This window comes from Crinia signifera, chromosome 12 (assembly GCF_055691185.1).
Source record: "Crinia signifera chromosome 12, ASM5569118v1, whole genome shotgun sequence".
NCBI lineage: Eukaryota > Metazoa > Chordata > Amphibia > Anura > Myobatrachidae > Crinia > Crinia signifera.
In genome coordinates, this window is record NC_139228.1 from 78,066,377 (window position 1) to 78,081,219 (window position 14,843).

At 39.8% G+C, this 14,843-nt stretch overlaps 1 protein-coding gene across 1 annotated transcript; it reads left to right on the forward strand.

Annotated features, from left to right (window-relative positions):
• The first annotated feature begins 271 nt into the window (after positions 1–271).
• Positions 272–9,639, forward strand: LOC146049560 (olfactory receptor 6N2-like). The gene is made up of 2 exons (XM_083166086.1): positions 272–412; positions 8,662–9,639. The coding sequence occupies exons 1-2, from the start codon at positions 272–274 to the stop codon at positions 9,637–9,639; spliced, it is 1,119 nt and encodes a 372-aa protein (XP_083022212.1).
• The last annotated feature ends 5,204 nt before the right edge of the window (positions 9,640–14,843 follow it).

Genomic DNA, 14,843 nt, shown 5'->3' on the forward strand with positions numbered 1-14,843 from the left:
TGAACTCAATCGATTTTTAAGAACATTATGTAGGAAAAAATATTTTGCCACCAAAAAAATTAATAGTACAGGCGAACCAGCCATCCCGATCATACTTGATCAGGAGGATGACCAAACATTACGAGAACTTGAAAGCCTATTAGAGGAAAATAATTCACCGAACAAATTTATCTTCAATCTAGATAGAGATCGGAAATAATTCAGAAAAAGATCTGAATTCTACCCTATCAGATCAAAAGGAACTGCCCTCGATACCTTTTATAAAGTGACCATGGAGGACTTTAAGGCCTTGTGTCTTAAAAACTCTGAAACAACCCACAAAAGAGATAATCTCAAGAAGGAGGAAAGATTAGCCCTAACCAAACTACAGAAGGACCCCAAAATAACAATCAAGGAGGCCGACAAAGGGGGGGTGTGGTAATCCAGGATACGTCTGATTATCTATTAGAGGCCAACAGGCAACTCCTAAATACCACACACTTTATAAAATTAAAACAGGACCCCACAAATGAATATAATAAGATTCTAAGAATACATTTAGATAAAGCACTAACGGAGAATATTATTTCCAAAGAAGAATTTACATTTATTTTTGTCGACCACCCCACTACCCCCACTTATTATCACTTACCAAAAATCCATAAATCACTAACCTCACCTCCTGGGCGCCCTATTATTTCTGGCATTCACTCCCTCACGGCTAATCTTTCTGCTTATGTTGATTCATTTTTACAATCACGGGTGCAATCACTGAGATCCCACATCAAGGACACTCAACATTTTCTCAAATTGATTCAGGATGTTAATTGGAAAGAAGGCTATGCCTTCCTAACATTAGACGTTTTAAGTCTATACACAAATATTCTGCATGATCTGGGCCTTAAAGCAATATGGAACAGATAAATTACGGATGGGGATCTCAGTGATACTCACATCAAGTTTCTCTTAGATTCTATTCAGTTTATTTTACAGCACAATTATTTTATTTTTAATGACACGTATTATTTACAGGTGATGGGGACGGCCATGGGGACCAGGTTTGCCCCTAGCTATGCCAACCTCTACATGGGCATGGTCGAAGACCAGCTAGTGTGGGGGGGCGGGCATGGGGTGAACCTGGTCCTCTATGGCCGTTATATAGATGATTTATTCTTTATTTGGGATGGGGATGAAAATTCAGCACTTTCCTTTGTCACTTATTTGAATTCCAATTCCTTTAATTTATCATTTACTCATACTTACCACCCCACTCAGATGGACTATCTAGATATAGCCCTTACCGTCATGGATAATCAGATCCATACCTCAAATTATAACAAAGAGGTCAATACAAATGCATACTTACATTACCAGAGTGCACATTACCCCCCCTGGAAGAAAAATTTGCGCAGGAATTGTTCTAATCTTTCCTCCTTCAGAGTACAGGGTACTAATATGACTAAAGCATTCTTAGAACAGGGGTACCCCCAAATTTTGGTCGATAGAGCCTTTCAGGACGCAGAAAAATTAGAGAGAACTCAACTACTTATCCCCAAAAAGAGGAGGGACCAAAAATATATAAATGACAAACAGGAGAATAATGAGATTCCCTTTATTTCCACATATAATAGAGAATCACTTCAAATTAAACATATTATTAATAGAAAATTATAACCTGTTAAAGTGCGACCCCATATTGAGAGATCAACTTCCTAAAGGTCCCAAATTCATTTAAAAAAAACAACAAAACAATAAAAAATATGCTAGCACCGAGTTTTTTCAAGGGTGAGTAAAACACAAATACCAATTGGCTAAACACCCTATCCAAATCCAGAATAATAATTCAGACTAAACAACAGTGCATAATCATGGCGGACAAAAAAACATATAAAATTAGATCATTTATTAACTGTGAGACAGAATTTGTCATTTATATGTTAACGTGCTCCTGTGATTTAAACTACATAGGAGAGACGACTAGGACATTAAAAACCCGATTCTTAGAGCACAGACGTAACATCATAAACAAAAAAATAAACCACAGTGTTTCCAAACACTATCTCATTCATCATAACAGTGACCCCAAATGTTTAAAAATTGTAGGGTTGGAACATATTCAAAACACCAAGCGAGGGGGGGATCGCTTTACCACCCTCTGCCGCCAAGAAATATATTGGATGCACAAAATGAACTCCATTCATCCGGAAGGATTGAATGATCAAGTGGAACTAAACGTGTGTCTGTGACCAGAACAATCCAATACTACCCCTCTGCATTATAACCTAGTGTGAACTCCTACCATTTGCAACAAATATCAAGAACCCTACTAGATGATCTCCTTGCCCCTTCTTCTTCTCTTTATTATTCTTTAGATTTTTTTGATATATTACATATATATATATTAAAAAAAAGAGAGAGACTGTTTGGGAAAACACCTTTTATTATTTACATGGATGCCTATTAAATGGTGGACAATTTTTTAAATATGCACAGATTAAGCATTATGCACATATACAGAAAATCTCTATGTTCCTAAGATATAATGGACAGTCATAATAGAAGTATACAGAAATTAGTTCAACTTAATTTATTTCATTTTAATTTATTTTGTTTTACTTTATTTTATTGAGTACATTGTATCATGCTAAATTTTATCATGTCCTCATAATCCCAGGTTACGTTATATATGATTTGATATATCCTCTCTCTCTCCTCTTATTTGTAAAACCAAAAACCACGTATGACACAATCTGGAGTCATCTTGACAACCCACTTACAGATTAATATAGAAGTATATCATATATATATATTTTTTGAAATAATGTTTTTGAAATAATGCTTGTGATCCAAGAGAATATACAAATCGCTCTATAGATCTCTCTAAATGTATTAAAACTAATGACATTGAGCTTAACGTTACTATGACAACCGGCTTCATGTTTTCTTATCAAATAATTTGTTAATTAGTTACTGCATTACCGCTCAAAAACTATACTATGGTTTCTACCGAATGTTAAAATGTTAAATATTGATAATGTACGAGCTGTGTTATGGACATGTAAATAATCCGCCGATATCCGGATATATGACCTTCTAAAATGCGTTCCAAGAACAGGAAACGCTAAGTACGCCCGGCTCAGCTACCCAAATACCGGAAAGCTTACTTACTATGCTCCAACAGATCGAGGGGCTAAAATACACAATCTATATGTTCCTCCTGCAGCCGCACATAATAAATAATATAATGAGTGTGTTAATGTATTAGTAACCATCTTTAATAAACAGTGCACTATGTATTACGATTTGCGTTCCACGGAAACCGGAAGTTGGACGCTGCGTGCGTTCCAACAACCGGATATGCAGCGCCAATACTTCCATAAGGTTCTTTATAAGCTTTTATATTATGTCATCCTTATATAAATTTGCTTGACAGACTGCCTCCTATTGTTTAATACTTATCATTAAGTTATGCATTAGAGTAACTAATGTTATAGGTGTGTGTATTTTTTATATTTATGTTCTGACCAATTCTGTAATGAAATGAAGGGTCAAATGTTTTACTTCCTGTATAGAGGTATATATACCCTGACCTGAGACACACCAGTATACCTTTGAAAAAGTTGTCTGTGGACGACGAAACGCGTCAAGCCAAGTGTCTACAGCCTACCAACCTGGGAATACAAAAGATCTCTTACTTGGACCAGCTCTCCATTTCCTCACCTTTCATACTATTTGGACACTTTCTGGACATTTCAAGGGAAACCACCACCTGCCAATATACCTGGAGTCACCTTACCAAGGACTTAACCCCAAGGTCCAATACAATCTGGATCAGGTCCCAAGAAAACTCCAGCAGGTTAATGGACACCCGCCATACCAGTTTCAATTGATTGTGGGAGATTGCTACATCTATCCCAGGAGAGCGTATCTAGGAACAAGTGAGATACCCCCAACTGTATTCTTGCATATACTGTATGTCCCAGACTAGGCTGTACACCTTTTATGTGTAAATGGAAAATGCAATTGCTTTTTAATATCCATATATTATTTTAATATACTCTTTTTTAGAAAATAAAATATTTGTGATACCCAATTGGTCAATTAGAATTTTGTGTTAGCGCTCCACCACCCGTCTGTCATTATTCCTTAGGGTACCTAATGAGCACGTAGAGCTCAATTTGGTCCTTTTAATTAAATTCAGTCCCCTTCTATATAGAGTCCACATGGAAGACTTTCTCGGCTCCTGATTGGCCGCTAGCCCCGGAACAAGGACCAAGGCCCCGGAACCGGACTCTTCAGCCCTGGAGCTCCGGACCCCAGATCCAGGGACCGACCCACGGGCTCAAGGTAGGTAAGTATCAGTATGTGTGGGCTGTGGATGTATGAAACGTTTATTTTTCTGGGTGTCAGTGTGTTTTATTTAACTATTTCTTGTACTGTGGAACTACAAGTGCCAGCGGGCCCTTTAATGCCCCGCATGCTGGGACTTGTGGTTCTCCAAGTCCCAGCATGCGGGGTAGGCTTGCTGGGACTCATAGTTCTACAGTATAAGACAAATATTTTTTTTTTACACTTTTCATCAGCCCGATGCCCACCGCCCAGGGGCATCGGGGACAGCCCCGGACTTTCAGCATGGGCTGGTAAGTCCTGGAGGGGGGGACCCCTTCTTTGGGGGGGTCCCCACTTCCCCAGGACCCCTACCCATGCTGACCAGCCAGGGGGATAATGCTTTGGCCGCGGTACCTTATATAATAAGTGTCCCCCGGCTGTGGCATTACCCTGCTGGCTGGTTGGGTCTGGTGCTGGTTCTTGAAATGCGGGGGACCCCTAGTCATTTTGTCCCCCGTATTTTGGGAACCAGCGCCGGACCTTGAGCCTGGTGCTGGTTTCATTAAATCAAGGGGACCCCTATTTGTCGGGGACCGTGATTTTATGTCACCAGCACCGGCTCAATGAGCCCAGGGCTGGTTATGCTCTGGCGGGGGACCCCGCGCTGTTTTTTTTTTTTTTTTAAATTGCGATTTCCTGCAAATGTGCAATTTTCAGACCTGAAAATCGCACATTTTCAGGACTAAAGAAATCGCATCAAATCGCACCTATTCGCACTATTTGGCCCATTTTTCGCATCTAATTAAATATGCGAAAAACGGCCCAATCTTGCGATTTTCAAAAGTGCGATTAGGTGCGATAAAAAACATGCAGATTTTACCGCATCCCATAGAATGTCACCCGTAATGTCTGGTTTGGAGGAACATGCTAAAATAATTATTGAGGAGGTGGTATTGAGTTTGGAGTTCAGAAAATAAATAGAAACATCCACCAGGGTCATATACTTTAACAATAGAGGCTAAACCCTTTTCCTTCCGTTGGATGTATCGAGCAATCAATGATACTGTATATCTGAAAAAATTGCGTAAGAATATAAAGACAAATCAGGAAAATTTAACCCCCCCTTCTTATGAGGTGTTTCTTATATACAGTTTACAGTTTATATACAAGTAATCATTGTATAAAAACAACACGATTTCAGATTTCTTTTTAAATGCTTCTTCTAAGGCGACCTATTTTAATTAAACATCTTAATAAGCATAATATTGAAATCTGTTATTTTAGGATGTCTGTTTAATAAACATATCTATTAACTCCATGGATTAGTATAAAACTATTTTGAGAGATTACGTGTGTTGTTATTACCTGGAATATAATTCATTTAATGACTGTTTACTCAATTAGCGGCAACATTTTTCTAACTCCCTAATGAGTATTTTCTGCTAATGATCACAGCGGCACAGATATATAAACATTTGCATTTTCATTTGTTAATAATTGCTGCAGATTATGTGACTACACTAGTACATTTTCGGACATATTTGTATCTATGTTTTTGATAATTATTATCTTTTTTATAGAAACTCTCCTGTTTGGAAAGAATGAATTAGGGTAAGGTACAGATTACTAGTGTGAGACTTGTGTGTTTTATTATAAAATAATGTTATTTTTAGTTATATCATGATGGATTAAAACGACTTGTCTCTTTAATATTAAATTGTCTAATGCACAGTAAATAATAAAGGGGCAGATGTGCTAAGCCTTCATGACGGATAAAGCTGAGAGATACAATTTTGGCTTAGACTTTTATTGTGGAGTTTTATTACAGAAATGACTGTGGGATAAATGTATAGAGCAGTGAAGAGATTGGATAGTGGACACCTTGCCCATGGCAATCAGTCAGCTTCAAGGTAGCATTTATTAAGTGCAGTCTCTGATAGGATGGTTAGAAGATGATTGTTTGCTCGGTACAACTTCTCCACTGGTTCTCTTCTCTCATTTCATTGCTTGATGCATAAACTGATCCAGCACCTAATACGCAGGGTTACTGTATACTGTATTCCCTCTGACATCACTAATATTCCCAAAGCACAGTCTTCTCACACTGGCATTGTAATCTCTCTCTTCCTCTCTCTCTCTCTCTCTCTCTCTCTCTCTCTCTGTGTTTCTCTATCTCCCTGTCTCTCTCCTTCTCTCCATTTCCCTCTATCTCTATCTCACTCTCTATATCTCACTCTCTCTCTTTCCCCCTCTTTCTATATCCCCCTCTCTCTATCCCCCTCTTTCTATATCCCCCTCTCTCTATCTCCCTCTCTATTCCTATCTACACACTCTCTCTCTATCTATCTCACTCTCTATATCTCACTCTCTCTCTCTATCCCCCTCTTTCTATATCCCCCTCTCTCTATCTCCCTCTTTATTCCTCTCTCTCTCCCTGTCTCTCTTCTTCTCTCCATTTCCCTCTCTCTCTATCTCACTATCTCTCTATCCCCCTCTTTCTATATCCCCCTCTCTCTATATCCCTCTTTATTCCTCCCTCTCTCTCCCTGTCTGTCTTCTCTCCATTTCCCTCTCTCTCTATCTCACTCTTTCTCTGTCTCACTCTCTAGCTATCCCCCTCTCTCTATCTCCCTCTCTGTTCCTATCTACACTCTCTCTCTATCTCCTTTATCTCACTCTATTTATTTATCTCTCTCTTTATATATCATTCTCCCTCTATCTTTCTATCTCTCTCTCCATCTCTCTTTCTATCCCCTCTTTTTCTCTCCTTCCCCCCATCTCTCAGTTTTCAAATATTTTTTCACAGATGCTATAACCATTCAAAACCTTTTTTGTATTGTAAGTGGAGATAGCATGCTTCTCTGCATTATACTATTACATTCTTTAATCAGTGAGTTACAAATTAGCATATTCTTACTGTTTTCCTTTTCATTATATTGGGATTCTGGTCCTCTAAAGTAATACATGTTCAAATACTGTTCAATGCTGGGACCTCAGGTTTGCTAAATAAAAAAAGTTTATATGATTTTTTTCATTTAACAATTAAATTATGTTATACATGAATAGAAAAAAAAGGTACTCTTTACTTAGAAGGGCGCCCATCATGGCCATCTCGGGCATTGAATGCACTAAAAAATCGGGTGCGATGCGACCGACGAGATGCCCGAGATTTCCCATAGGGAACAATGTTAAATGTCTCAATTGACCCGATTTTCCTGTTCAATGCCTCAATTGACCCAATTTTTCCATAGGAAACAATGTTAAATGGGCCACAGAGGCCAAATAGGCACCCTGAAGTGAATAATGGCCACCCGAATTGTTAACGCCACCCCACGATCAACGTCAACCCGAAGCGTGGCGAGCGGCGGCGGTACGCGTCCTACGACCTTTTCATACCCCCACTATCCACGTCGGAGTTGAGTTGAGAATAGAAAGTGTGGCGAGCCGTAAGCGTGGCGAGCGCAGCGAGCCCCGCGAGGGGACGCGGATACCTTCACAGGTATCCGCGTCCCCTCGCGGGCTTCACAGCTGTCCGCGTACCCTCGCGGGGCTCGCTGCGCTCGCCACGCTTCGGGCTCGGTGGCTCGCTGTGCTCGCCACACTTTCTATTCTCAACTCCACGCCGACGTGGATAGTGGGGGTATGAAAGGTCGTAGGACGCGTACCGCCGCCCCTCGCTGCGCTCGCCGCGCTTCGGGTTGACGTTGATCGTGGGGTGGCGTTAACAATTCGGGTGGCCATTATACACTTCAGGGTGCCTATTTGGCCTCTGTGGCCCATTTAACATTGTTTCCTATGGAAAAATCGGGTCAATTGAGGCATTGAACAGGAAAATTGGGTCAATTGAGACATTTAACATTGTTCCCTATGGGAAATCGCGGGCATCTCGTCGGTCGCATCGCACCCGATTTTTTAGTGCATTCAATGCACGAGATGCCCGAGATTTTTTACTAACGATGCCCACGATCAAAATCGTGGGCGCCGTTCTAAGTAAAGAGTACCAAAAAAAATATTGTATTTTAACCTGTTTTGGCCTGGTACAGGAATCGGTTGATATGTTTTTAAGATTTCTCTCTAGATGGCTAATGTTGTTCCAATAAAAAAAATCGGGAGGAATTTTTTCCCAGAGAAAAAATATTACTGTGCCAGTTGAAAAATACCGACCCGGCCAATGCAGTTTAATACTTTTTTTAGAAATTATATTAGCACTGTTGTGAAAATGATAGCACTAATACAAGAAAAGGTACATATTGTTATTTCAGTTTCACCACCAATCAAAGTTATTATATATTAAAATCATTTTATAAGGGCAACTGTGTTTTTTATTAAATGACTCACTTTATGTATTTTCAGAATGAACCATTGAACCTACTGGCTCTAAAGCTAATTATTCAAATGCATAATGGTGACATGTCAAACCATTCACTTGTTTTACAATTCATCATCTTGGGCTTTCCGGATCTCAATGGATGCCAAGGTCTATTATTCGTTCTCTTGAGCATTATCTACATTTTCACTCTCACTAGTAATGCTTTTGTTTTTATTATCATCTGCACTCATCATCAGCTCCATGTTCCGCTCTACCACTTTGTTGCTATACTCTCCTTTCTGGAAATATTATACACAAACGTCATTATTCCCAAAATGCTGACTAACTTGCTGAATGAGAAGCTGATCTCCTATATTGGCTGCTTGTTGCAAATCTATTTTCTTCATTTTTTAGGTATCACAGAAATGTTTCTTCTTACAGCAATGGCCTTTGACCGCTACATGGCCATATGCAATCCACTAAGTTACCCATCCATAATGACCAACGCATGTTGTTTTCATCTGGTGGCTTGTTGTTGGATTCTAGGATCTGTTGTACCTATAACCCAAACAATCTTGCTGTCTCATCTTTCCTTCTGTGGTTTAAACGAAATTGATCACATATTCTGTGACTCTACTCCGCTGATGACCTTGGCATGTTCAGACACTTCACTCAATGTCACACTAGACTTCATTATCAACTCAATCCTTCTGTTTCTTGCCTTTTCCTGCATCATTCTGTCCTATGTTAAAATTATTTTTGCTGTGTTTAAAATAAAGACTACAGAGGGCAGGAAAAAGGCCTTTTCCACTTGTGTAGCTCATCTCACTGTGGTCTTACTTTTTTTTGTCAGTGTTAGTTTTATGTATGTTAGACTGACCAAACAGAGCTCTGCCAACTATGATCGTATGATGGCTGTGATTTACTCTGTGCTAACACCAATGTGTAATCCAATCATTTATAGCCTACGGAATCGAGAAATAAAGCAACTACTTAGGAAAAGGTTAACTGATTTATTTTAGCGTGCTTTGTTTTGATGTGTAACCTAACCACAAGTGCAAGGAGACTTTTTATATGAACATGTCAGCTAATTAAAGTGAACTGACCACCCACTAAAGAAATTCTCATAACTATTATTTATTAAAGTATTTGTATTATTTTGGATTGTATTTTGGATCTGGATTGGTGGTTTTGGATCTATATTTTGAAAAAACACAATTCTGACCCTAACTCTCTCTCTGTCGTCCTATCTCTTAGCTCCCATGCCTTTCCAAGCTACTGGAGAGACTTGTCTACTCTCGCCTCACAAACTTTCTTAACACTCACACCCTATTAGATCTGCTTCAGTCAGGCTTTTGCTCTCAGCACTCCACGGAGACAGCACTGACTAAAGTGGTGAATGATCTGGTAACTGCTAAGTCTAAAGGCCATTACTCACTACTTATTCTTCTAGATCTTTCTGCTACGTTTGACACTGTGGATCACACTCTTCTCTTATAAACACTACACTCCCTAGGTCTTAATGATACAGCCATTTCCTGGTTCACATCTTACCTATCTGATCGCTCTTTCAGTGTTCGCTTCTCTCACTCTACTTCCTCTTCATTACCTCTGTCAGTCGGAGATCCGCAAGGCTCAGTCTTAGGTCCTCTGCTTTTCTCAATCTATACTTCCTCTCTTGGCAAACTAATCAGCTCTTTCAGATTTCAGTATCACTTATATGCGGATGATACTCAAATCTATCTATCAACCCCAGAGTTGTCACCAGTGGTTTTGGGCAGAGTCTATGAATGTCTCTCTGCCATCTCATCTTGGATGTCTTCTCGCCAACTCAGACTCAATATTTCTAAAATGGAATTACTTATATTCCCGCCAACTAAGAACAGTTACCATTCTGATATCTCCATCACTGTTGACAACTCGACAATCTACCTTACCCCACAAGCTCATTGTTTAGGGGTCATCCTCGACTCTGAACTGTCCTTTCTTCCCCACATTCAATCTGTCTCCAAATCATATTACATGCATCTAAAAACATATCCAAAATATGACCCTATCTCACACAAGACACTACGAAATCTTTTATCCATGCACTCATTCTATCCCTCATTGATTATTGCAATAGTCTCCTAACTGGTCTTCCCAAGAACAGACTCTCACCACTGCAATCCATTTTAAATGCTGCTGCTAGACTGATCTTCCTAGCAAGTCTGCTGATCCGCTCTGCTAGTCCCATCAATGGTTGCCTGTATCTTACCGTATGCAATATAAAACACTTCTACTCACATATAAAGCTATTAACCATACTGCACCAGCATATATCTCTTTACTTATTACAAAATATCTCCCATCTCGACCACTCTGCTCTGGACAAGATCTGCGTCTCTCTTCTCAATGGATCACTAGCTCCCATTCACTGTTACAGGACTTTCATCGGGCTGCTCCCACCCTATGGAATGCCCTTCCACGCACAATAATGGCCTCCACTAGCCTCCAAACTTTCAAGTGTTCCCTGAAAACTCACCTCTTCAGGCAAGCCTATCATATTTAAGTTCTACACGCATAACCCTCTGAGGCACTTATGTATTATATAACTTCCCTCCTGGACTTGTAACTTTGAGGGACTGCTATGCTATTACTGGTGCCTGTCCTTATGTTTCCCTCCTATATCCCTATAGATTGTAAGCTTGCGGCAGGGCCCTCCTACCTCCAAGTCTGTCTGTTGTTACCCAGTTTGTTTTATCACTGTCTACTATTGTAAAGTGCAACGGAATCTGCCGCGCTATATAAGAAACTGTAAATAAATAATAAAATAAATAAATGTAATATGAATAAGGAGCAATGTAATGTGAACAAGGAATGGTATGATGTGGATTAATGTGAATAAGGAGCAGTACAGTATGGTATATTGTGAATAAGGAGCAATATGGTGCTGTGCACAGTGCCATGTAATGTTAGTGTGTGGCATAATTTGAGGTACTTGTGTACAATCACGGCTCCCATGATGTCCATCGCATAGCAAAAAATCGCATGTGATCGCATCAAAAGCTGCAGTTGGCAGACCTCCGGTTCTTCACTCCAAGTGTGGGATACTGTACCCAGATCGGACTCACTTACTGGTACACTTTGACCCACGGATTCACCAGCTCAAAACACCCTCTTCATCACCCCAGTCCCTCCATTGTGTTTGGTGGCCACGGTCTCTCCTGGAACACTCAGCGGCATAATTCCAGCTTGCCATTTCCAGAAAAGGAGGACATTGCTTCATCCACCGATACCACCCCTCCAAGCTTCTTCTGTCGGGTTTCTGGCGGACACCGCTCACTGAAAAAGTGTTGGGGTATTCCACCCCCCCCCTCCAATACCATCAGGATCTGCAAGGGGTTACATCTTCAGCGGAAGCCGACCGACAGTACTCTCCAATACCATCATCTACCCGGGTGAGGATTCCAACTACCACCCGTGGTTTCATTACAGATCGTCCACCAAATGGTAATGTGCACTTACCTGTGATCAAATGCCCACTCCCTTCCCTTTTCCATTTAATACATGGTTTATATCCCCTGTCCTACACTGGACTTAATACAGTCACGTTCACCCCAACTTGTGACGTGAAGAATCGGTTCTTATGGTACCTATATTGTTTTTATTGTGAATTTTTGTATTGTACTTTATTATATGTTTTTTATCTTTAACAAGTAAAAATATTACTACATTGTAATTTGGTGTGTGTCACCTTCATTTTAGCGCTGCTCACACGCTTCGGCGTGATTGGTCCTTGTGTTTTCTTGTGGTGGGGACTGACTACCCCCCCTTTGAGCAGCAGCTAACACCCTGAAAAACACTTCCTGCCAAGCGCCTGTTACTTTCCCTTGGTCTTTGGCCCTGGGAATTTTTTTGCTACTGGGAGAGGGAAGCTGGATCAGAAGTGGAACTAATGTCGGTGGTAGCGGGTACATGCCAAACTCTTGCCTACGGCATTAAATTGGATAGGGCCAGCTCTGGTAACATAGTAACATAGTAATCAAGGTGAAAAAAGAGTTGAGTTGAAGCTATTTGACTTGTAGCTTTTGACTTAAGTAATTCATACCTATATAATTCCCTTATTGGCCAAAAATTTACCCAGTTTTGTAGTTGCTGCAACCACCTCCTCCGGAAATGAGTTCCATAATGTTACTGCTGTAATGGTTAAGGATCATCTTCTTAATTCAGTACAGAATTTATTTTCCTCGAGCCTCAGTACATGCCTGCGTGCCCTAAGTACAGGCCTGTTAGTGAACAAATCATCTCCCAGTTACATATGATTCCCAGTCCTGTGTTTGAACATACTAATCATATCATCTCTCAATCTGGGGGCAGCACAGATGGTGTAATGGTTAGCATTACTGCCTCACAGCGCTGAGGTCAAGGGTTCATTTCCCACCATGGCCCTAACTGTGCAGAGTTTGTATTTTCTCCATGTACTTGCGTGGGTTTCCTCCGGGTACTCCGGTTTCCTCCCACAATCCCAAAATATACTGGTAGGTTATTTAGCTCCTAACAAAATTAACCCTAGAATTAATGTGTGTGTGTGTACATGTGGTAGGGAATATAGAGTGTAAGCTCCACTGGGGCAGGGACTAATGTGAATGTTCAAATATTCTCTGTAAAGCGTTGCGGAATATGTGTGCGCTATATAAGAAACTATATAAGAAACTGTTAATAAATAATAATAAATAAATAAACCTCAGTTTATTCAGTGAAAATGTATTCAGCCTGGTTAGCCTATCCTTGTATTCTAGTGATACGAAGCCTTTTACTAGGTTTTTCGCCCTTCTCTATACCTGTTCCAATTCATTTAAGGTGCGATGCGCAGAACTGGATACAGTATTCCAAGTGTGGTCTCACCAATGTCTTGTAAAGAGGTACTATCTCATTGGCATCACTTGAATCCATTCTCCTTTTAATTCATGCCAGTGTCTTGTTTGATTTTGTGGCTGCACTTGAGCAGTATGCACTATTGCCCAATTTATAATTTACTGTACAATGTCCTACTCCACTCCAGAATTCCTTATAGTAGCTACATTTAGCCTGTAAGTAGCTTGTTAATTTTTGTTACCATAATGAATTACTTTACATTTTTCAACGTTAAACTGCATTTTCCACCTTTCCATCCAGTTTTCTAGTTTAATTAAATCACATTGTAGAGTTTACATATCCTCTCCTAAATTAATTTCCTTACACAACTTTGTGTTGTCAGATATTACAATCTTACTTGCAATGTCACTACCTATATCACAACTTAATATATGTTACACAAGGTGGATCCTAATATTGAACCTTGTGAGACTCCACTTTGGACCTTACCCCAGATGGAATGTATGCCATTTACCACTCTCATGCCCCGATTCCACAACCAGTTTTTAATCCAATTATAATTTTTTATTTCCTATCTCTAAGTTACCTAGTTTTATTAATAACCTTTTTTGAGGAACCATGTCAAAAGCTTTCGCGAAATCAAGAAGTATTACATCAATAGATTTCCCTATGTCCAGCCCATATGACTTAGAAGAAGCCGTAGAAGCTAATTAAGTTAGTCTGACATGATCTATTTGTGACGTACCCATGCTGAGCCTTACTTATCACCTTTTAAAACATAGAAACATAGAATTTGACGGCAGATAAGAACCACTTGGCCCATCTTGTCTGCCCCTTTTTTTAAACATGTTACCTTAAACCATATTTGATCCTTATTTTTTTGTAAGGATATCAATATGCTTATCCCAAGCATGTTTAAATTGTACTACTGTATTTGCGTATACCACCTCTGATGTTAGGCTATTCCACTTATCTACTACTCTTTCTGTGAAAAAATTCTTCCTCACATTTCCCCTGAATCTTCCTCCCTCTAGTTTCAGTGCATGTCCTCGCGTTCTGTTGCTCCTCTTCCTGTAAAGAATGTCTCCCACATGTACCTTGTTAAAACCCTTGATATATTTGAAAGTTTCTATCATGTCCCCCCTTTCCCTTCTCTGCTCATAAGTATACATATTAAGATTTTTTAGTCTTTCCTGGTAATTTTTGTGATGTAGGCCATGCACCATTTAAGTTGCTCTTCTTTGTACAGTCTCTAATGTATTTATATCCTTCTGGAGATATGGCCTCCAGAACTGAACACAATACTCTAGGTGAGGTCGTACCAATGACCTATACAGTGGCATTATTTCTTCTTTCTTTCTACTGCTGA

What these genes read in the sequence shown, in the direction of transcription:
- LOC146049560 (XM_083166086.1), top strand. Translation starts at nt 272, where the DNA reads ATGGAGGACTTTAAGGCCTTGTGTCTTAAAAACTCTGAAACAACCCAC. An exon ending in AGGAGGCCGACAAAGGGGGG is followed by an intron (nt 413 to 8,661) that starts GTGTGGTAATCC and finishes ATGTATTTTCAG; the next exon opens with AATGAACCATTGAACCTACT.